Here is a 23216-nt window from a genome sequence, read left to right on the forward strand (position 1 = left end):
GTCGATGACTCAAGGACACTTTGACGGGCCACATAGCTATATATACATCTGTACAGCGACGTGCCCTTCTACTTATGGGACAGAAGGGTGTAACCATTATCCAAATATGCCATCACAGTCCACCACTAAAAGCACCTGGTGTCGTGTTTGAATCTGAAATTTGCACACTCTTGAAGATCTCTTCACAATGACTGCAGACACCTGAAGGCCCAAATTAAAGTTTCCATGACAACGAGCATCTGCCCTGCTGAAATGTCCTTGAGCAACAAAATACAGCATCACTACAATCTGCCGTTCTGGTGGCCAACACTGACCTCCGACCTCTCCGTGGAGTGGCGTTTGTAGAGGTCGAGAGCATCACAAAAAAAACCCTGTAGAGTCCAGAGTTTGCAGCTACTATCAGAAGAGCCTGTTGCTATTTACACTTTGAAAGACTGTACCATTGTGTCCCAGAGATGGGGGTGAGGCAGGGGTTGGTTCCGGGGAATTTCCTGTAAGGGATGAGCCCCAGCGAGGGAGGGGTGGCGGGGGGGGGGGATCGTGAGGTTGGATCCTAATCCCTCAGCCTTGGCTGCAGCACGGCCTCAGGATAAACTGACATGTAGGCTTTGGACATATGAAAATGCTACTTGGACTTTAGCATAATTTTTATTTGTGTTTGCTCTGTTCAGACATCATTTTCATATTAAGGGAATGCCAACTCTGGTAAGACAACTTTTATTTTCCTGAAATGTTTGCTGCGTTGTGCTATTGAATTTGTTGTTTTGCCAGACAAATTAGTGAGGAAGGGAGAAATAATGTAGACTGAAACAATACCTGGGGTGCCATAATTTATTTTGCAGGTTTTAGTCATAACAGCATCAAAATTGAGCATCATCCATCAACATTACCATGTGTATAACAAAATCTATGTATCTAAACAATGAATTCTCATTTTGTCAACCTGAAGTCACCCTGCTACTTGATTAAAGCTGATGTGTAGAGATGTAGGAAAGAAGAAACTCTCAGATCAATCTTCCATGGCATATGTGAGAGCTCTATCAACTCTGTTATCAGGATCTATTCAACATAATCAATCAATCAACCAATTTTTTGATAGCAAAGTTATTAGCATAAAAAATATCCTAAGTGACATATCTGAGGAGGTTTAGAACGGCAGCTCCTGCTCTGTAACTGACAATATTTTCCACAGAAACATGTTGCTAATAGACATACTTGACAGGTTAGCAGAAAACATGGAGGATCGTCCCTTGACCTCTCGAGGTCACAGAGGACCTGAGATTAAAATTAACTTACTGTTTTGACAGATGTCGTAGATGCTGTCTATTAGATCAAAAAGCAGCACGTTTTCAACTTAAAGCTATAGTATAATTTTCTGCATTATAAAAAGTTGTGTACTTATGTCATCCCAAATATTCCAAACAATGGTCAATTCCTGAGAAATCATTAATTTATTCATGGTAACGTTTCATTTCCTATTAGCCCCTAGTTGCTATGACTTCTGGGAAAACGAGATAGGAATGATGACAGAAGGTGACAAACATGACTAAATGTAACGTGTATAAAACATGAATAAAAACTACATCTTTTATTAGTGTTTAATATCTGTACGTTTAATATCTCTGTCCTCAGTGGCGATCAGACCTCTCACTCTGTTGCCTGGTGGTGCAAACTAGTAGAAAAGGTCAGCCATTATTGAGGATATCACAATCTATAGTTATGCTGATGACAACATGTGCTACTTTGGTAATTTTCAAGCAAAGATAAGCCTGTTTTTATCAACCAAAAGGCTGTTCAGGTGCAAGCGCTCCATGTATTCTCATGTAAATATGATACAGCCGTACAGTTGTAGTGGGACCTTTTTTTTCAGTCAACTCTCATGATCAGGCTCCGGGTTTGTCACTGCTTTATGTCTTTGGGTCTCACAAATATTTAACTGTTGAGAGGATTAAAAAGAGCTACTCACTAGCATTCAATTAGTTACCAGAAAATAGTGACAGCAATGAAATAGTGTGCAGGCGTGATGGAGTCTCCCTGGGGGTCTGATACAAAACATATTATCCAAAAAATAAAGAAAGAGAGAAAGTCAATTAATCAGTCAGTTAATAAAATATAATGTTGTGTGTTGTGGAGTTGAGTCATGATTTTTTTTCTATTTCTATATTTAACACATATAATTTAAGCCTACATCCTAGTGTCTGGATATGAATAAATAAACACTTCCCCAACTCTTAGTCACTATTGATAGGGTGCCCCTGAGTAATGCACTTGGAGCAGCTGTGTGACCAGCAGCAGAGGATTGTGGTTATTGAGTGTATTCCAGGTGACAGGATGAATCAAAATGAGGCCACAGCTGGAAACAAGTCTTCACCCGCTGGCCGCAGAGTGGCTGAACTGTTGCAGTTCCCAGTGTGTTACCACACACATTAATATGTACCTCCACAAGTGTGTACGGTTGTGTTGCTCTCTGTAGAACAAGCTACAGAAACTGATGAAGTGAAGACGACGAGAGTTTGGCTCAGTCAAACTAATAAATGATCTGAGCGGTAAAAGGTCACTTGTGAAATTGAGATAGCTTTTTGTAAATTACGCTGCGACCTCTCTGCTTCCTGTTAAACTTCAGACTCACATTGATTTTCATGATTCAAAGGAGCTCTTTGACTTTTCAACACCAGGGACGCTCTCAGAGGGAGGCAGATCATGACCTATTCAGACTCTGCACGGGAATAAATGCTGATTTGACATCTGAGTTACTGTGTGTGTGTGTGTTGGCAAAAAGGGTGCGGCCAAGTTGATACATTGATAAACAGAAATGCAGATCAATAAGTCGGAAGAGGAGGGAGACACAGAGGAGAAGCGTGAGTACAGGCAGCCTAACTGTTATGTAAGCACCAGCTGTGTGAGTAAAGGCGCTGCAGCAGGATGATGAAAGTAACACCGCTTCCCTCAACCAGACTGAGCATCCACCCTCTCACTTTCTCCCCTGAATTGTTCATGTATTATTCACATTACTCAAGGAAACAGTCAAAAAAAAAACAAAAAGCAGCATGAAATGCTCGGTTGATCATGATCACATCATGGTATTGGAATTCAACTCGTTACCCCTGGAAACAAAACTGATTAATGCGAACATTTCAACACATTTCAACACCGACTTTGGGATTTCAAAACTACACATCAGAGAGCAGCAAAAATACATTTTAGCGCTTCAATCCAGACTCCATAATCCACCGCCGTTATCAGCCACCTCTATGACTTTTGTGATGAAACAATAATGTGAGGCAACAAGGGCAAAATGAAAAAAAAAAAATCTGCAGTCTTAATCTGGATTAAATTACAGTGTTCGTCATCCTGGCTCCAAACCAGAACAGACTGACCCAGACCAAACCAGCCTTCCATTGTCAGATGATAAGACTACATCTATTTCTGGGTGTAACAAGTAGTACCTATTAAAAGAAAGTGACACCTCCAAACATAATATGATTCTGGGAAAATAAACTGAGTGGCAGATGATACCATTGATTAAAAGAATATCTGTTCTATTATGTAACCTGTGTCCTTGATGGGCAAAATGTTAACATTTACAAAAGATTTCAGCATTTTAAAGACTTCTGGACCTTTGAAACTGCACTGGATTAGGGTTCAATCAGTCATTTTTATTTTTCAACAAATAGTTCTAATTTGAATTGCAAAACTCTCTAGATTATATATTTTAAAATATTACAAAAAAAAAAAAAGAATTCTCACACCACTGGCACGTCTTACTGCCAAGATGTTTGTTTAATTGACAAGAATATGTGTATTGGATTTCTTTTCACATGAATATTTCAAACTTTAGCTTTAGCATGTTGTGGAGAAACAGCACACTCTTCCTGTTTGGTGTCATAAAGCAACCAGATATGGATGTTAAATACAACACAATCCCAATAAGATATCAAGAGTGCAAGCATTTGAAATAGGCTAATGATAATCAGTAGGAAGTCAAAAGTAAGAGAATCATGTCCTGTTCTTAAAGCTATAATATGCAACATCTCCATACTAAAATGTCTAAAACAGCTACATATGCTAAATATTTTGTTGAGTTGTGTAGTACTTCAAATGCAGAGAAATTCATAATTTATTCAACGGTGTGTTTCCTGTTAGCCATTGCAAGCTAGGTGCTAGTTGCTAGTTACTGTAAATTCTGGGAAACGTGTTATGACAGACACAATTAAACAAATCCCATGATCCCATGCTACTTCACAAAGTCATCATACTACATGTTTTGTTATTGTTTCCATATGAGAGAGACCCTGTTGGCAGAATTTACTTATTTTACTCATTGTTTGAAGTGGGACATTGTCAGTTTTGAAAGAAGAAATAATTATTATACCTATAAAAAGCACTTATGGTCATTGGGTTTTGTTGCTATAGCCTCACTTCGTCTTGCCATATCCTGTAGCTTATGGTTGCTAATGCTACAATGCTAATGTTGCTGTGTAGCTAGCATTAGCCAGAGACAGTTGGCTGACTTTATGACTCCTCTCTGCCTGTGCTACAATTGCTACTGCCACAACTTTTTAGCATTTACTATAATTAGCATTTTTTAGCTTTTACCATTATTCTATAATTTCCACTGTAAAACTTACTAAAGGTAGTACTGTGAGGTGCTTTTGAGCAAGTGTGTGAATGCAAGCAGTAGCAGCAGGGAAACATAAACACTAAAAAAGCATGTCTGAGCTCACAGTTGGACCAGATTGGATACATGAAGGATAAATCAAGATTTGTGGCATTTTACAGTTTTACAGTGTGACTCTGAAATTAGTCATGTTGTGTGCTGTATTTGGCATTCAGCTATGCAGCTGGGTTGTCTGTCACAAAACGTCTCTGCAATACGTCATCATTTGTTATCTCCAAATTACAGAGGATCCAGCCTCAGGCCAACAGTTGCTTGATTTTGTGAGAATATGTCCCTGACTTCTCTGTGCAAGTCCTTTAATCGTGTCAGCAATGCATGTGACAGCCATCAAAATTGCTAAAATGCAATGTAATTTGTGTTATTGTCTTTCTATTCGTGCCGCTGGCCTCTGGCCGCTATGAAAATCAAGACAGATCTAAATGTGTCATCGTTGCAGCAGTGCTGTGTGATGGATCAAAATGGCGTCAGAGCATTTGAGCAGGGAGACGATGAGATTATCTGGTTGTGTGGAAGGACACGCAGCCTACAAGGCAGACTGGGAGTCCTGAACTGCTCTCTCCTGCCTAATGACACTTTTCATTTCTGACTAGAATAATAACTTGCATTCATTTATGACTTGAAGCCCTTTACAAGTTGTAATAAATGACATACAATTGATTAGACTGACATAAAAAGTAACTAAAGTAAAATAGCAAAAGGCGAGACATAACTGACAATAAACGAGGAGTGAAATCAAAAACAAAGAAATACCTTATCCTTTTATACATCACTGCCATACTGTAGGCAAATTATACTTTTAGATTTCCTCAAGTTTTCTTGGACTTTGTCCTTGATCGAGGGCAAAGGTCAGGATATGCCCTAAATGTTTTTATAATGAATGACATGAAGCCCTTTGAGATTGTAATTGTGAGTTGACTTGGCAGGTCACAAGCTGTCCCAAAGAGGGACTGTTGCATAGCAATATCTCCATTCTGCAAGTGCAGTCTTCTTTGCTGACAGACTGTTTTTGATGTACTGTGTGCATTGTGTTTCAGGTTCAGCATGCAGCACTGTGCAAGTCAAGAAAGGCAATAGTCTTTCAACACAGCCGCTGAGGCCTTAAATTTGAGAGCGAGACTCCTCAGAGGATCAGAGAATACCTGCAGTTTCCTGCCGACACCTGGAATCCAGGAGATTTCCGCAACACTGAGAGCAACTCACAGCTCCTCGGGAGGATTATGCCATTATAGCTGACAACTTGAGCTTCCTCAGAGTACGACGGCTACAAGGCAAAGTCAGTCCTGCTCTGCTCGCACCCGTCAGGAACCATGGATGACCCCTACCACAACAACGTGAACCAGCAGATGACAGAAGGTGGAGAATACACCTACACCCAGGATGGAGGAGGTCAGGACGGCTACCCTTACCAGACAGATTATCCTCCACAGGAGGAGGATGCTGCCAGCGATGCCACCGAAGGTGCAGATGATGACGAGCAGATGTATGAGGGGGAGTACCAGGGCATCCCCCACCCAGACGAGATCAAGGAGGCGCGGCGGGCGGCTCGATTGGAGGCCAGGAGGAAAGCCCGTCTGGCCGGCCAGCAGCAGGAAGAGGAGGAGGAAAACCTTCCAGAGCAGTACGAGAGCATCATGGAGGACTGCGGCCATGGACGCTTCCAGTGGATGCTGTTCTTCGTGCTGGGCCTGGCACTAATGGCTGATGGTGTGGACGGCTTCGTGGTGGGCTTCGTCATGCCCAGTGCTGAGAAGGACATGTGCATATCCAACTCCGACAAAGGACTGCTGGGTGAGTGACAGCGAAGGGAGGGAAGATGGACAAACTGAGGTTTTTGCTGAGTTTTTGTGGTGAAAAATTAGATGTGCCTTCAGTTTTTATTCCAAAATGAAAGATCCACCTGGTGGGGGAAAAAAAAGATTTTGTAACACTGTGAAGACCTGTAATTTCAAGATTTTTTTTCTGCGTATAGAACAGTTAAACGACACTAAAGGCTCATTTATGCCGTCTTTACGATAAAAATAGATGCATACATTTCAAACGATGCAGCCATCACTGCCCACATACTTTCATGTGCGCTTCACAATGGCATGGCTGTTAAGCAATACATCCACTAGAGTGCGCTGATCAGAGTCAAAAGTTACCCTAAAGATGAAGAAGAAGTGACAAAAGTTTCTGACAACAACAAACATGGCAATGCTGGAGGAGGTTGTAACAATGTACCTCTTGAGAAAGAGGCAAAAGCAGAGGCAGCGTTGTATCTGTATGTCTCAGTGCCCAAAACTGTTAATATAAGTCCTGCAACCTGACCTGCACCCGTGATTAAAGTCACTCACTTGTGTTCTTAACTGGCACGGCACCTGTGCTCCATCAGCTGTCCTTGTGTTTACATCATGACGACAAGTCCAGCTTGCGGCAAAAGCGCACAAAAACCTTCCTAAGCATTGCACTTGGCCTTCAATGATGTAATGTCCACAATTTGGTATCTTTCACTGCCTATTTTTGCCTTTATGTCATCAGTTTTAGCCAGCAGCTAGCCTTCATCACTGTCAAATCAAACAGTGACGTCCCATTGTTTGGCAGAATGTGGCGATAAAGGTTGTGTCATAGGCTGATTAGGCTTGATATTAATGTATTAGCGGATGTAAATGTCAAAAATACTGCACAGTGTGTGTATTATTGTTTTCCCCTTCTGTCCACCCCCATTTAGTTCAGTTATTACTTTTGCTCACACCTGTGAATTTATATTAATATATTTTTTATCTGTTTGCAGGTCCTTCACCGAACCTGGTGCAGGACTCTAGGCTGTAGGCACATTAGTGCTTTGAGATGAATGCTAGCATACGTATGCTGATGATTCACACTGTTACCATGTTCTCCATTGTAGTGTGGTGTAGTGTGTTAGCATGCTAATATTTGCTCATTAGATCCAAGCACAAAACACACCTGAGGATGTTGGTGATATTATTAGCTATGCAAATACAGTGTTTAGTTATAAACCAAACTATTGGAAAAATCAAAAATTTGAGCTGATGATGGGGCTGGGATCACCAGAGTTAGAATAATCCATCCTAAAGGGAACATAAATATCTGTACCAAATGTTGAGACAATCCATCCAAAAGACAAACCAACATACATTGCCATCTCAAAAGCCATGCAGCTAGCACGGCTAAAAACTGATTTAACAAACAAAATTCAGCCTTTGGAAACCTACAAGACTAGCTAATCACCATCATCTGCATCGTTCCAAGAGTTCCAGTCTTTACCCAGAGAGGAGGAACACATCAGTGAAATGATCTTCTGTTGTGCTTGGCTGGAGCAAAATCCTGCATATGTTCAGATCTTGATGGCACATGGTTGCAGACCACTGCATCAGACAAAAATATCCCCCAGCCGCTGAGACAAATTAGGGGAGCGGGCCTGGACCTTTCTAGGCAGATGCAAAAATTACGAACATAAGCAGCATTGTGTGTAATAATAGAGTATGGGCCCATTGTGAGCCACCAGATTGAGTCACTGGCTAGTGAGCCTTGGCATTGGTACTACAAGTGTCTGGTAGATGACTTGAGGGATGCATCATCACATGATAATTGTTTAATTAGATACCAGAGAAATAAGCGCCTGCTTTCAATATACTTTGAATGTTACTGTGTATTAAGGATGGTGTTTCCTTTATTTCAGTTGCCTGCTAGCTTCATTTGCTCCCAAATATTGCACCACAACAGTAAACACACCGAAAATAGATGCTGAAATTTGTATGCAGCATAGACCCAACTTACTGGGAAATGTACCTTGAAAACGTCTGTTCCTCACTTTCTGTGCTGTGCAGACAACTAAACTGCAAATTAAAGCCCCTCACCTTATTTCCCAGGCCTCGTGTGTAGCCAGGCGATGTGGCAGATTGCACATCGCTCATTTCATCTTAACAACAGGCTCCTGGGATGAGGCATTGCGAGAGATTGATGAGGAACCCGGTGGTGATTGTATTCAGTGTGTGTTCCCAGGCTAATATGGAGCATGTTGCAGCAGTCAGAGAGCCTGGCGGCCTGCAGCGCCCGGTGCAGAGCTGTCAGATACGCTTCAGGCCTCTGACAGCCTGTGGTAGCAGGGAGGAAGGCCTGGCGAAAATGAAATCACAGCGTCTGTGCAGAGCGGGAGGGGAGCACTGATCATCGGCTGAGAATATGAAGTAGATCTGCAGAATGATCCTATCTGATTCACGCTCATGCTCTGTTCAGCACACTCACGGGAGCAGAAATGTGTTTAATCCTAACGTTTGTCTTAGATACCAGATAGACTCCAAAGCTTTTGTTAAAACGGAGGAGGACAGCTCATGCACTTACCTTATATGGCCCTTTTATTGTTTAATCCATAGAGGGGGAAATACAACAGGGTTATAGTAGAGGACACAATGCTGGAGAAAGACAAGAAAGTTTTGGCAGGTTTTAAATCCCAAGCTTGATGAGATTTTACTATCTCAAGTTGCTCAATTTGTAGTTAATGTATTATTATTTTTTTTAGATTATTTTTCAGGCTTTTGCCTTTATTTTAGATAGGGACAGCTGAAGATATGGCAGGAAAGGGGGCAGAGAGAGGGGGAATGACATGCAGCAAATGGGTCACAGGCGGGAATTGAGCTAGTAACCACCGCTGAGGATCAGCAGCCCCAGCACATGGGGCAAACGCTCCACCAACCAAGCCACGGGAGCACCCAGCTAATGTATTTTTGGAATAAAACTAGAACTGCAATTAAAAAGATCATCCATAAATTATGAGATGGTTTTAAGATGCTTCCCTGCTGCCACAAAAAGGATAAACTAGAATATCTTTAGTGCTTGGCATTCATTGCTGTAGTGTTTTTGCACTGCATCATCCAATTGTCAATCAAGCAAGATGTCCAGTTTTGTGATGCCTTTTTCCTTTTGATCAACATTGACTTTTTACAGGTTTCTAGGGATTTGCTTTGTCTGTTAAGCCATGACAGCTTCACTGTTCTTTTTCTTCTATTTACTCAAAACAAGCTGCTGCTGCTGCTGTTGCATGGCATGTAAAATATATCACTTCTTGTGTACCAGATGACTTTGTCCTCTGGAGTGGTTTGCACCAGCTTGTCATAAATCTCTGCATGCTAAGTTCTTTGTAACTAGTAGCTCATTTTAAACTGGTGATTTACAAAATGGATTGCACCATTAAAACTCAAGGAATGCAATGAAAAACAATTAACAGTGTTAAAGCTGGGGTAGGCAGTTTATTTTTTGCCGTCACTGTTGCAAAAGATCCACGATAACCTTTAAGCATAATGTAATTAAAGTGGTCTGAGAGAAAACTAGACTTCTGCTCCTCCTCTTGGCTTGTTTTCAGGCTTTAGAAAATCTAACCTGTGAAAGGAGGCTCTGGCCAATCACAGGTCAGTAGTTGATTGTTGAGTCTCATTGCCAAAACCAAGAGTATTTGACAACCTGGAAATGGGACTCAACAATCTTCTATCTTTTGCCTGAATCACTCAATTCACCAATGTTTTTTTTAAAGTAGACATGACTTTGTTTTGTTTATGAGTGCATATGTGCAGATATTACTGTATGTTTTAGCACTAGAAGCACTGAGTTGGCAATAGCTGATTATGCTAACATAGCCAACACCATCCTACAATCTAGATTCAATTTTTTCAGCATAGCATTTGGTATTTTGAGATATATTGTGTTATGTTTGCACATTATAATTTAAAATCTTTCCAGTTTGCAGGCGGATATAAATTTCATCATCAAAGAGTGGAAGCATAAGTTCTGTGTGGACATCTAGGTCAGTTTGTTGCGACTGCATGGACAAGCTCGTGGACTATTAGCCACTCCAAGATGCTGATATACCGCACATATGTGGAATGCGTCCTCCATGCAGACATCCATCGGGACTGTAACAGAGCCCTTAAGATGGTATTATACTTTCCGCAACCATGAGAAGGCAAGGGTCTGCTAGGGTCCATGTCACAGAAATTTTGTCATCAGAGGATGTACACATGGTTCTGTGCAGACATCCATGTTCTCCCAATTTGTTGTGACCATGAAGGCACGTCCTCCAGGTACACGTCAAAAAGTAGAAAGGTCTGGCTCCGCACATTGTCATTCTGCTTTACAAGAAAAAAAACAAACTCTGGCTTGTTTCCATTTCTCTAAACCAATCACAATCATCTTGGGTGGCACTAAGCCCAAGGAGGTGGTGCCTCTACAAAACAAGTGTTGGGGGATCATTGGCGAGCCCTGGCTTTAATTTGACTACATCACTGAAAAAATGTAACAGCTGTTAACTTGTTTACTTTTGTACCATTATCATCCCAGGTACTTGCCTTTTTCAGCATGTAGGTTGCAACTCAGGGGTCGTTGCCTCAAGACTGCAAACGCAGCTAGTGGATGCCACAATACTGAAACAAGTCGTCCAATGGCAGGCTTATACCCATGGAGTCCAAGCAAGCCAGACTAGTCTGTAGCTGTTATTGTTACACGTCCATTTGGGAGTATAATTACACTTAATCACGTCATATATTAGCAAGCTTGCATTAGTTTTGTCAGTTGGTCCAGTTAGCTGCACAACAGTCAGGCACAGTTACAAATCAGTAACTGCTCTCTATCTAAGAAGCAGTTTGTGCAGTGTAGCCCATTTTAATTTACAAATATGTAAAATTTCCAGTTTGTAAACACTTTTAACTAATCTAAGTCTGAACTTATGAGCAGCTGCTGCAGCAGCTCCAGGCCAGCAATTGTAACAATTTTCATTCACTGGCAACAAATTGAATCAATAGTGTTTAGTCAGTGTGAGATAGAGAGTAGCAGAAGTGACATAACAGGAAAATGGAGCAGATTGTTACTTAAAAGCTTTTCACTGTTATCAAGCCATTTTGGGAAAACGCTGTTGGGTGTCCATTCTTCTATTCTTAAAACTCACATATTGTATTCTGTAAAATGTTACCCTGTTGTTTAAGTAAAGAAATGGAGCTGATGCTGCAACATTGGGGAGCTTAATTTATTATATCTGTAATGACATTAAATTTTCAGAATGCTGAAAATCTCCACATCTGTTTTAATTCTGTGCACAGGGTCAGCATTTGATGATGCATTCTCTGCAATTGTCTGCACTTTTCTCAAGTAGATTTATTGTCTCTTCATCTAAATGTGCTAAATTCACAAACAGTGCTTTCACATTTAATACTGCCAGCAAAAAAAGAAAACTCCTCTCCTTCCCCTCCAGGGATTCTGTGTCTTCTCTGTACTCAAGGACACTTTAACAGGCAGATAGAAGCTTGTTGCTGCAGGGGTTGATCCCGGACCTCCACCTGAAGGACAGCCCTTCTAATCACAAGTCCATGCTGTCAACCTGTCCGTGTTCATATCCGAGGCATACACAGGGCCTTAAGCAACAACTTGGCAATGATATTAGGTGACATGTTGGCCTTGACTCTTTGTCTCCTGGAGCCCTGAGCAGTCTCTTGTTGAATGAGTTGGGGATGTGCAGCTTGGCGTGTGGAGTGCCAGAGCATTTGGATAGTCTAGTAATCCACAGGGAAGGTGCACACTATGGCTCCACGTGCCGTTAAGCTGCTTAGTCCCACTGTAATTAGGGCTGTGTGTAGTAAAAACACAGAGCAGGCAGGAGGTATGGGTCCAAAGGTTTAAACAACACGGCGGAGAGGAAGGCCGACGTTGCAGGTTAGCGTCCTCCTGACGCCGACAGCAGGGGAGAGCATATTACTCTCCCCAGAGACATAAAAAGGAAGAACATAATCATTATTATCTCCTTGGTGCAGTAATGGGCAGCACAGTTGGTCACTGTTAAGGGCTGTTGCCTTACAACAAAAAGAAATAGGAGAGGAGACCTCCTGCCTAGTGCATGCTGGGATAGGCTCCAGACCGCTGTGCCTCAGAGTGGCAATCCGCAGGTAAAATGTCACAAAATAAAGTTCCAGTAGCAGCAAAGACAACTGTGAACAAAACTGAGGCAGATTCAAAAATATGTAAGGTGAATATTGTGGAAGTGAAGCGCTCTCAGATGACTCAAAATCAATATGACCTTTATTTCTCAGTCTTTCTTGGAATGGTTTTATCAGTCTGGATATATTTTCCTGCTGCGTCACGATGAATATTCAGAACTGTTGATCAGAGCTTGCATGTGAGGATGCATCACAGTGAATTACAGTAGAAAGAGTGATGATTTCGCTATTCCTCTGTGTTCATACAAGGGTGAAGGGAGCCCCCTTGTGGCGATCAGGATTCTTGCTACTTGTTTTCTTTTTAATTAGAGATCTGCTGCAGCTCTTCCTTCCAATGAGCATGTACACTACCATTCAGAGGAATCGCCTGCCACAGAAGCTTGATTCAGTACAGTCAGATGACTGAGAGGATTTCTGAATGGTCTTGTCATGCTTTTAGATTGTATAAAGTCCTCTTCACAAATAGACGTTTTGTATGAAGGGTTTGCAGAAGAAATGCTTTGTACATGAAAAACAAAACACTGTACAGTCAGACTGACAACTGAAACACTGTAAAGATAAACTATTTGATTCAACTTAAAAAACTTAGTGTCCAGGCTGCTTTAAAAAAGTTTAAGTTGACTGAATTTGAAAAAGACAAGTTGAGGTAATTTTGTTATAATTCAAAACAAATAAACTTTATGATCAAATAAAGTTGATATTAATTAATTTGTACTTGAGAAAACATGTTCAATAAGCTTAAGGTATTGAACCAACAACTCTTCAGTCACACCGATTGTAACGTTTCTAATTTATTAATTTTCAGTTCATCATCAATCATGGTTCATAGTGTTTTTATTACTGTGAAAACAAGCTGCCATGACTTATCTGAAAGTGTAAAGACAGACAGTTTTCATCATGTATGTTTTTGCAAACTATAAAAAAGAAGGTTCTTATTTTGCATGAAGTGTTTGCAAAAGAAATGTTTTGTACACGGAGAACAAAACGCTGTACAGACAGACTGACAACTGAAAGGACGGAAAGAGACAAAGATAACTCTGACTCAGCAGTTGTTAAAATAAAAATAAATTAGAAGTTCAGCATAAAAATATGTGCAGATTAAAATAGGAACAAGTCCCTGTTTCAGTTTCTTCAAGTGCACAGTAATGTGTAGAATGACCTGGAATTAACAGACGTGTTGCTTTAGCAGAACTACTCTTAAAACTTTATAATGGAAATAGAAGGTTTGTCTCCAGTTAGCACCTGTTAGAATCAGATTAAACACACTGTGGACTGACAAATCACAGTTTAAACCTCTTCAGAGCCCAGCTGCATGTGCAGTTTTGGTTTAATAATAATCTAGTGTCAGTTTTTTCTGGACTGGAAAACAAATTCAAAATCAAATAGTATTTGGGAGCAGGAATGGTTAAAAACAGTATTCTCGCCTGGGATGCAAAATTGTGAGGGCATCAACTAAATGGATGTTTTAGTCATGTAATTATTCAACTTTTGGAGTCAAAATATTTAAAATTTACATATTGGGTGAAGAATTGAGTGTGTTACAGCTGCGTCCTGTTACAATTGCCTCCATTCTTCCAACTGGAAACATGCTAGAGTGATGAGACACACTCTGCACATGCTTATATAACATATAATAGATTTTGAATTTAGAAAATCAGGTTCTGTGTGTATCTGTTATATCAAAAGATGACAAGTCGTCTGCAAATTGCCCACGTTTTGTGTCTTCAGTATACAGAATAAAACAGGTGATTCCAGTGTGTGTTTCAGTGAAATCAAGTGTGCGCTATGGGAGTAAAAGATCTGACTTGTGTAAAGGTCACATGCCTCCAAATGAGCTTTGTGTTTGTGTGTTTGCAGGTCTGCTGGTGTATGTAGCCATGATGGTGGGGGCGTTGGTGTGGGGGGGTCTGTGCGACAAGATGGGGAGGAGGAAGTGTCTGATCTACGTCCTCACCATCGACCTGGTCTTCTCCTTCCTGTCCTGCTTCGCCCAGGGCTACGGCTTCTTCCTCTTCTTCCGGTTCTGCTCCGGCTTCGGGTGAGACTCATTTACATTTTGCGTTCACATTTTGCATTTTCCTCGCCTGAACAAATGACAGCTCTGCAGGCTTTTATAATGACTGACCTTTTCCATAAACAATCCTTTTAGCAGAAGCAGGCGCGTCTGTAACATTTAGGGGGAAAAAAGCACATCTCTGTATTTATGTTTGAAGATATTTGTTCCAAAATAAGATACCTGACATTTAAGTAAGATGAGTAACAGGTAGCACTTCCATTAAAACAAACTGTAGACCTTTAGGAGCAGCCTGAGGAAATGACAGAGAGTACATAATAATTCAAACACCAGTCGACTCACTTGTTAGTTGATATTGCTCATTAATACAGCACATTTACATTTCATGCTCCACACAAGGAGATTTCTGTTTATTTACTTCGACAGAGCATTTCTTTATTGCACCAATTAAAACAAGTGAACAATGCTCTTTGCTTGTTTTTAATTTGACTTTTATTGCTGACTTCCTGCTGCCGTCAGCACCTCGGTGCTGTGCACAGATTGATTTTGCAGCTTTCAAACACACATTTCTTTTGATAATGATTGCAGCCTGAGTGTACCCAGACCTGCAATATTGATGCCTGGGCTTTTTCACTAAGCCAAAAAATACAAGGTCACCAAAATAAAATGTTCAGCTGTTGCTGATTCACTGTGATAATGAGCCCCGTGTTAGTCATTAACACTCACATCTGCAGAACAACTGTGCCCGTTTTGCTGGCTTCACAAAACATAAAGAGCAGGTAGACAACACACCAAGTACACAAACACTCCTCATCATGACAAAAAAGACATTGAAAAACCCTCAATGCCAGTGATTGTCTGGATGTTAAACACACTACAGTGGTAAGAGTTTTGCTGTCCTTCAGATAACATGTAATGTGTGTATGGTAGTCCACAATTAAGTCCACAATACAATTTTTACAGCAATATTAAAAAAAAAAGAAAAAAGTGATGACTTGAAAAATGTCCTTCATTAAATAATACATTTGTTTTTCCTTTTAACTTGAAATGCTTGTGTTTTCCTTCTTGAATAAAATAAAAGGCATAAATTGTCTTTGGCAATGAATGTTTGAATTATGTTTGTACAAGTCCTACAGTCCTTTAATAAAATAAAATCAAAATTATATAATAAAAATAATTAATCATTAATTAACTATCACAGAAGATAATTGGCACATAAGTAGTCCAGTATGGTGTTGAGATTTTTGTTTTATTCTGATTTTGCAATATTCAGTATATTGTTACATACCTAGTGAATGATTATTTGTTTTTAAATCTCTTTAAATCACTGAAATCATGTAAAAGTCCACAAAGTATCCAGATGCCACCAGCAATTCTTCATCATTCATTGAAAAATGATTTTTATCATAAGTATTCAGAACCGAGTCTCCATTATCTGTGTATTACCTTGTAGGCTTTGATTGCTGCTTGGAGACGGATACACTAAAACTGTTTTTGTACAGTGATGAACATTCACAACATCAATTGTAAGTGTAAAGACTTACACTGCAGTCATAAACCTTAATGCTTGGCTATTTATTTGCTATTAAAGTGTCACTTTGCACAGATTACAAACAGAAGTGCTGCAAAAAGTTTTCACAGGAACTATTTCAGTAGAAAGAAGTTCATATAAATCTGTATTCAAGGTATCAGGGAGAGTGTATCGGAAGACAGTAAGACACAAGACTGTTTAGTCTTTGAATGTAATATTTAATATTTTGAGGACTGCAAATTATTCCATGCACCTCCAATGTGTTGGTGTGGAGACAGATGTCTTAAAATCTGGACAAATAAAATCACAAGTATCTGCACAGCTATATATCAATAATAAGTGAGAACATTGTAGCAGCAGTGTCATTTGGGTGGACTAATAAAGAATAACAGAATAACAATCCCAGATGATTAATGTTAAGCAGTAGTTAATGTGTCAAAGGCCACATATCAAAGTAAATGATCCTGTGAATCCTCACAGGATGATGGACAGAAACAAAGTGTTTTGTGAGGAAAAGAAAAAAAAAGATTATGTTTTTAAAGACTGTGATGTTGTGCGATTCCTCCCCCAGAATTGGCGGCTCCATCCCGATAGTGTACACCTACTTCACCGAGTTCCTGCAGATGGATAAACGTGGGGAACATCTGAGCTGGCTCTGCATGTTCTGGATGCTGGGAGGCCTGTACGCCTCCTTCACCGCCTGGGGGATCATCCCTCACTATGGTAACACACACACACACACACACGTAACCAGACACACACATTTTACAACACAATGCTGAAAGCACAAAGCCGTACTCAGTGAATTGGAGGAGAATTTGACATGTGGGACATTTTTCCTTTTCAATCTGCATAGATAAAAGGGTGTGGCTGAATCAGTCCTCTTTGTATTTGTTTATAGGCCTGATGTTGAGAACTTTTCTCTGGAACTACCTCCTAAATATGAATAATTTACATTAAACTATGTGAAAACTTTGCCACCATCAGTAAAATAATTCCATGGAAGCTTTGAAGATTTTATTGCACTACAGTAATTGAGTGATTTGGCCATTAAAATTTGGCAGAAAGATGGGTTCTTGAAATATTTACATGCTCTTCACTGGATGTTTTTTTTTCCAGGCTGGGGCTTCGCCATCGGTACAGAGTTCCAGATGCACAGCTGGAGGTTATTTATTCTCGTGTGTCTCTTCCCTGCGCTGGCTGCACTTGTCGGAGTCATCTTCATGCCGGAGAGCCCTCGTTTCCTCCTGGAGGTCAGATCCAGCGTCTCCACATTAAAATATGTGGTTTAATTCTCTGCATCGACTGCAGAACATTAAAACGCATTTATCTGTACTGCTGATACAGGATCACTAAAGAAATAATCACAAAAATATTGAGCTGCACACTCCCTGTATTTATATTCATTATGCCAGTGTACAGTATTAAACATTGAGCTGTGATTGGTTAAAAATGTTGAGTCATCAGCCACCACAGCAACATCCCACTGCAGTGCAAAGGTAGCGACAGGCTGCTAAGGCACCACGAGGACAACACCCACCCCGGTTTCTCATCCAGGACATTGTCAGACCTGTAACCACATGTGGTATTGTGTTTGTATGTTACAGCCGGGCTGCTCCAACATGCTCCTATCACACACCCCCAAACTATCACACATTTCCCCGACTGATAAGAGGCATGGGAACATTGTTACTCAACTATAGCTGGCTGCAGTGTTTGTGGGAAGTAAATGTGCCATGAACGCACTGAGAGTTTTCACAGAATTACCCTTGAAAACGTCGCTTGTGTAGACGTTAATGGATAAGTTTGTATGCGTGTGTGTTTTTCAGAATGCCCGACATGATGAGGCGTGGATGATCCTGCGGCAAGTTCACGACACCAACTGGAAGGCCAAGGGGGAGCCGGAGAGAGTCTTCACCGTAAGCCTCTAACTACAGCAACACTGCTGTGTCTCTGGTTAACTCCCCATCAATTATCTAATTTAGCAGTTCATTAACAAAGTAAATGTTACTAGAGGCTGTCACATCTGATCACCAGCTGTCATAAATGATTGCAATGTTGCACTCAACTGTAAGACATGATGGTAAGCTAGCATGCGCGATAAGCTTTTTCACATTCTGACATCACTTAGCAGAACAATGTGTGAACTTGTGAGAAGTTAAAATGTCTGCTGTGAAAATGAAAGGGACAAATGCCAGTAATTCAATCTTTTTTTCATATTTTAAAAAAATTTCACAGTCAGAGATTGACATAAAAATGTATTGTACATTAATTTCTTGTGTTTTAAATGTCAAAAAATAGGACATTTTAATACTTTCATTTGTGGATATGGTGTGGAAAGAATAGTGAAAACTATTCAAGTTTTACTATAACAGGTAGAACCTATCAAGCCTAACAATAATAATAATAAAATTAGCAATGGCTGAATTCCATTTAGCTGCTTCAGCTTACTGGGACACCTGAAGAGAATAAAGCCACTGTTAATGTTATTAGAAACACCTTCATTTTTCCTGCTATCTGTCTGCAGTGAAAAAGTTAAATAAAAGCTCCACATTTAAATGTCATGTTCATTTAACCCTGTTAAACATCTTTAAAGGTCCGGTGTGTAAGATTTATTACAGGCATTTATTGGCAGATATGGAATATAATATTTATAAGTATGTTTCCATCTGTGTATAATTTCCTGAAATTAAAAATCATTGTGTTTTTGTTACTCACTATAATGAGCCATTTATATCCACTTATGTCGTCTTCGACTGAGGCTACTATGTTGGATGACCATTTTTCTACAGTAGCCCGGAACAAACAAACTAAACACTGAATCTAGAGAAACCTTTCATGTTTCATGGACACTGTGGTTTCTTCTACGTGCTTGAAACGGGAGGGTGAGGTGAGCGGTGTTCATTTGGCTGCAGTCTACAACCTCAGCGCTTAGATGCCACTAAATCCAACACACTGGTCCGTTTAATTAAATTATGTGTTCTTTATATACACAGTCTCCTCTTTCTTGGTGTAGGTGACCAACATTAAAACTCCACAAACTCAGGAGGATGAGTTCATAGAGATTCAGAGTGACACTGGAACTGCCTTCCAGCGCTGGACCGTCAGACACGTGACCATGCTGCAGCAGGTCTGACGACCACTCCTACACTAGACTAAAAACTCTGCGTTTGTCCCATTCGACCTGAATGCATTGAAATGTTGACTGTTTGTCTTTCAGGTGATGGCGAACATCATGTCACTATCAGCTCCAGAGCTCAGACTGCAAGGCCTCTTCCTGGTTATTGTCTGGTTCTGCTTGGCCTTCAGGTAGTCACAATGCTATTTAGCCTGTAGACACACATTAAGATTTGAGGAATAAATGATCTTGTAGAATACACTTAAATCCCTGCTGCTCGTTTTTCATTCAAATCATGCTTTTTTAGTACATTTTATCTGTAAAATTCCCCAAGCCAGAGCTAAAAATGCCATTTTTTCTCACTTATCCCTGTCATTATATCTAGTTATGCAGATCATTTGATTTTAATGTGCTCAGATTTGTGTGTTTCTGTGTGTATCAGTTACCACGGGCTGGGAGTGTGGTTCCCTGACATGATCAAATACATGCAGTATGAGGAGTACGAGTCCAAGGTCCGCGTGTTCCACCGAGAACGGGTCGAACGTTTCCACTTCAACTTCTCTCTGGTCAACCAGATCCACCGTGAGGGAGAGTACATCCATGACAAGTAAGTTTTGCCAACACCATCCATCATATACGTATATGTTCATATTATATCTGTGTCATGCTCTTTGAAGTTTGTACAACTGCTTTGTGTGGTTTCTTTCCTTTCATTTAGGTTTGCAAACATTGAGATTAAGTCTGTGAAGTTTGAGGATTCTCTGTTTGAAAACTGCTACTTTGAGGACGTCAAGTCAACCAACACCTTCTTTGAGAACTGCACCATCAAAAACACCGTCTTCTACAACACAGGTTTCATGAAAAATTAGTTATTTTAATACAAATTTTATTGCACTTTTATGCTGCTGGGGCCTTTAAGGTTTAGAGATCAATAAACTCAACCAATTAGTGGTATATAAAATATATATTAACACTGAAGCTGCCCTAAAACAGTCATCTTAGTCAAAGCATTAACATTTTTCAGTATGTTAATCCTCCAGTAGAAACGGGAAAATCTTCTATTTACAGTTTAATGTAATAGATATAAACCAAAAACTGTCAGCATCACTTCCTTTTTACATCTGTGTGTTCTGCAGACCTCTGGCAGGAAAAGTTCAAAGACTGTCGGATGGAGAACACCACCTTCCTCCATCCAAAGAAAGGCTGCCATCTGAACTTCCAGGAGGAGAATGACATCGTCATCTACATGGTCAGCTTCCTGGGCAGCTTGGCTGTGTTGCCTGGCAACATCATCTCAGCATTGTTCATGGACAAGATAGGAAGAATCAGAATAATAGGTGAGAGCAGCAGAAAGTGGAAATAAATTGAGTACAGAAACTCTGAATAGATTAGTTTTGTTTTGTTTTTTTGTAAATTTTGCCAAATCTGTTTCAGTGTGTCATCTGTGATCTAAATTTTCTCTCTAGGTGGTTCAATGTTGGCATCGTCTGCCTGTACTTTCCTGTTGCTGCTAAGTTTCAGTCAAGGAGCTGTAATATGTTGGCAGTGTCTCTTCTATGGCGCCAGCGTGGCGGCCTGGAACGGACTAGAGGTCATTTCTGTGGAACTCTACCCCTCCTCTAAAAGGTACACTCCAACTCTTAAAGGCCCTGTTTGATCTCTACCAAACACACTTCTCTTCTACCATTCCCTGTTAGGTTTATGCCAATTAACCATTTACTGATCATCCAATCATAGCCTAGCAACTGTGACCTGGCCTGTCAAGCTTTGAATTTCTCCTCAGGTTGATGTGGTATCCATGGGACTGTAGTAAAAGAGATGAGAGAGAGAGAGAGAGAGAGAGAGAGAGGCTATCTTTCTGGCCTTACAGCAAACAATTCAAGCAATCTTCCTGTTGCATTGATGTTGGTGGTTGCGTGACCCGTTAACTGAGTCATTAGGTTTAAACCTAATCTAACCCCACCCCCAACCAGAGAAAATGTGTATTTTCAGAGAAATGGGCCTTTGGAGCCAATAGGCATTTGTTTTCAGGATAATGGAGCTGTCAGATAAATGGGTTTTTGGTCCAATGGGACATTTTTGGACATTCTGTTGAGCAGTCCCTGTTCCACACAGAAACGTCCACTGTGTAGGAACAAGATGCTACTATATGTGAGTTTAGGCTAACATTAGCAGCTCAGTCCTGCTCTTTATTTGGTTCCGTTTGTTTGCACTCACAGTATGTTTTTCGACAGTAGCAAACGGATTTGATTCAACAGTGAGCATTAACTAATTAGCAGTTCTCACTAATTACTTATGTCATTTTTTTCCATGTCCATTGGAAAGACATTTTAAGCTTGTGGACTCATGTATGGAATTGGGGACTCACTGTTTTAGAAATGTCTTGTGTTTCAATTGGACAAAGTCTGCTTCTTTGTTAAACTGCAGATGTGCCTTGCTCCAATTAAATTGGGACTTCAACTGGTCTATTAAAAGCTACATGCTAATTTAACCTTTGCTTTAAATGATAAGGTCTAACTACTCTCTTGCACCAAAAAGTATGGGACAATTCTCCCTCTCAGCTCAAAATTTAAAAGAAACACTTATTAAACTGAATAAATACAATAATTAATCTGATTACTTCACTTTTTGTCAGCTTTTGCATTTTCTACAATATTATTCTTATTTTTTTTTTTTATTCTTGAGTCAGATAGCAATTTACTCTCACCAAGAAAAGAAAAATATTTGCACTGTCAAACCATATCAGTTCACCAGTCAGTCATGTAAAGTTATGCATCTAATCTCTCTCTTCTCTTTTTGACCCTGCAGAGGGACAGCGTTCGGCATCCTGAACGGGATCTGTAAGTTTGCGGCCATCATCGCCAGCTTCATCTTCGCAGCCTTCATCGGCGTCACTAAGATCATCCCCATCTTCCTGGCCTTCTCTGCCCTCGTCTGCGGAGGTCTGGTGGCCCTGAAGCTGCCCGAAACCCGGGAGAAAATCCTGTCTTGAAAAGCCAAACTTCCTGCAGCCTCCAGGCCCCGTCCACAGTATAGCTATGGAGGGAAAGCTCGTTGCGGAAAGTGTCAGCTTAAACTGAAATGGAAAGATGAGGAAGAAAGGCCATGCTGTGCTAGCAGTGTTTATGAGTCTGCCATGGTTGTAATGATTAAAAAAAAATCTTGAAAACCTGTCTGGTTGCCTATGTGAACCTGTGGTTGCTTTCTATTCCCTCTGTAAGCTCCTCAGGCTGCCCAGCATGTCTGTCACATCGTATAAATCTAGTGTTTGTCATTTTCCTTTTTATCATTTACTGCCCATCTTCTATTCACACACACACACACACACACACACACAGTGTAGGAGCATTTGTTTTGTTTGAGGTTTGTGTAAAAGAAAGATTAATATGAGATGAAATGTGTCTGTACTTGAAAGGTGATGTAGTTCATGTTACCATGTTGTGCTTTGAGTTCATCCCCTGTTGGAAAAGAGAGCGGGCTGATAGTCATAACTTGAATTGCATTTGAATCCTGTTGTATCCACTGCCAAGGCTCAACAGCGATATTACCGCTGGTGTTGTTATTCAGAGAAAACACCTCTTTCATTCACTCAGTCTTTATTTATTCTGCACTGTCCTGTGGTGTATAGAGTCTTCTGTAGTTCTCATGTTGTTGCTTGGTTTGTTCTCTTTCGACATAAACCTGGATTGACCATTTTATTAAATGTAGGGGAATATTTTTTATTGAATCCACCGCTGTTCATTTCTCCCGGCTGATCCAAATCCAACCTGAACAGCCGACCGGATTTTCCTCCTGTTTGTCGTCTTCTCCTCGACCGAAACGTCCTGTCTGTTCTTAACTGTGTGTTTTGTAGGTGGTGATAACGTAGAGTCAGAGTCTTACCTGTCGAATCTTGCCAT

General features: G+C 40.4%; 1 protein-coding gene across 1 annotated transcript; it reads left to right on the forward strand.

Moving 5' to 3' along the window:
- Positions 1–569: 569 nt before the first annotated feature.
- sv2ba (synaptic vesicle glycoprotein 2Ba) lies at positions 570–23037 on the forward strand. Its single transcript, XM_084721816.1, has 13 exons — positions 570–705; positions 5713–6466; positions 14512–14692; positions 16771–16922; positions 17319–17452; positions 18029–18118; positions 19216–19329; positions 19420–19508; positions 19760–19924; positions 20036–20169; positions 20454–20654; positions 20784–20943; positions 22126–23037. Exons 2-13 carry the CDS (start codon positions 5986–5988, stop codon positions 22307–22309), a joined length of 2085 nt encoding a protein of 694 aa, XP_084577942.1. The 5' UTR covers positions 570–705; positions 5713–5985; the 3' UTR covers positions 22310–23037.
- Positions 23038–23216: the final 179 nt, after the last annotated feature.

Source organism: Lutjanus erythropterus, chromosome 1 (genome assembly GCF_056507025.1).
Source record: "Lutjanus erythropterus isolate fLutEry1 chromosome 1, fLutEry1.hap2, whole genome shotgun sequence".
In the NCBI taxonomy this organism is placed as follows: domain Eukaryota; kingdom Metazoa; phylum Chordata; class Actinopteri; order Lutjaniformes; family Lutjanidae; genus Lutjanus; species Lutjanus erythropterus.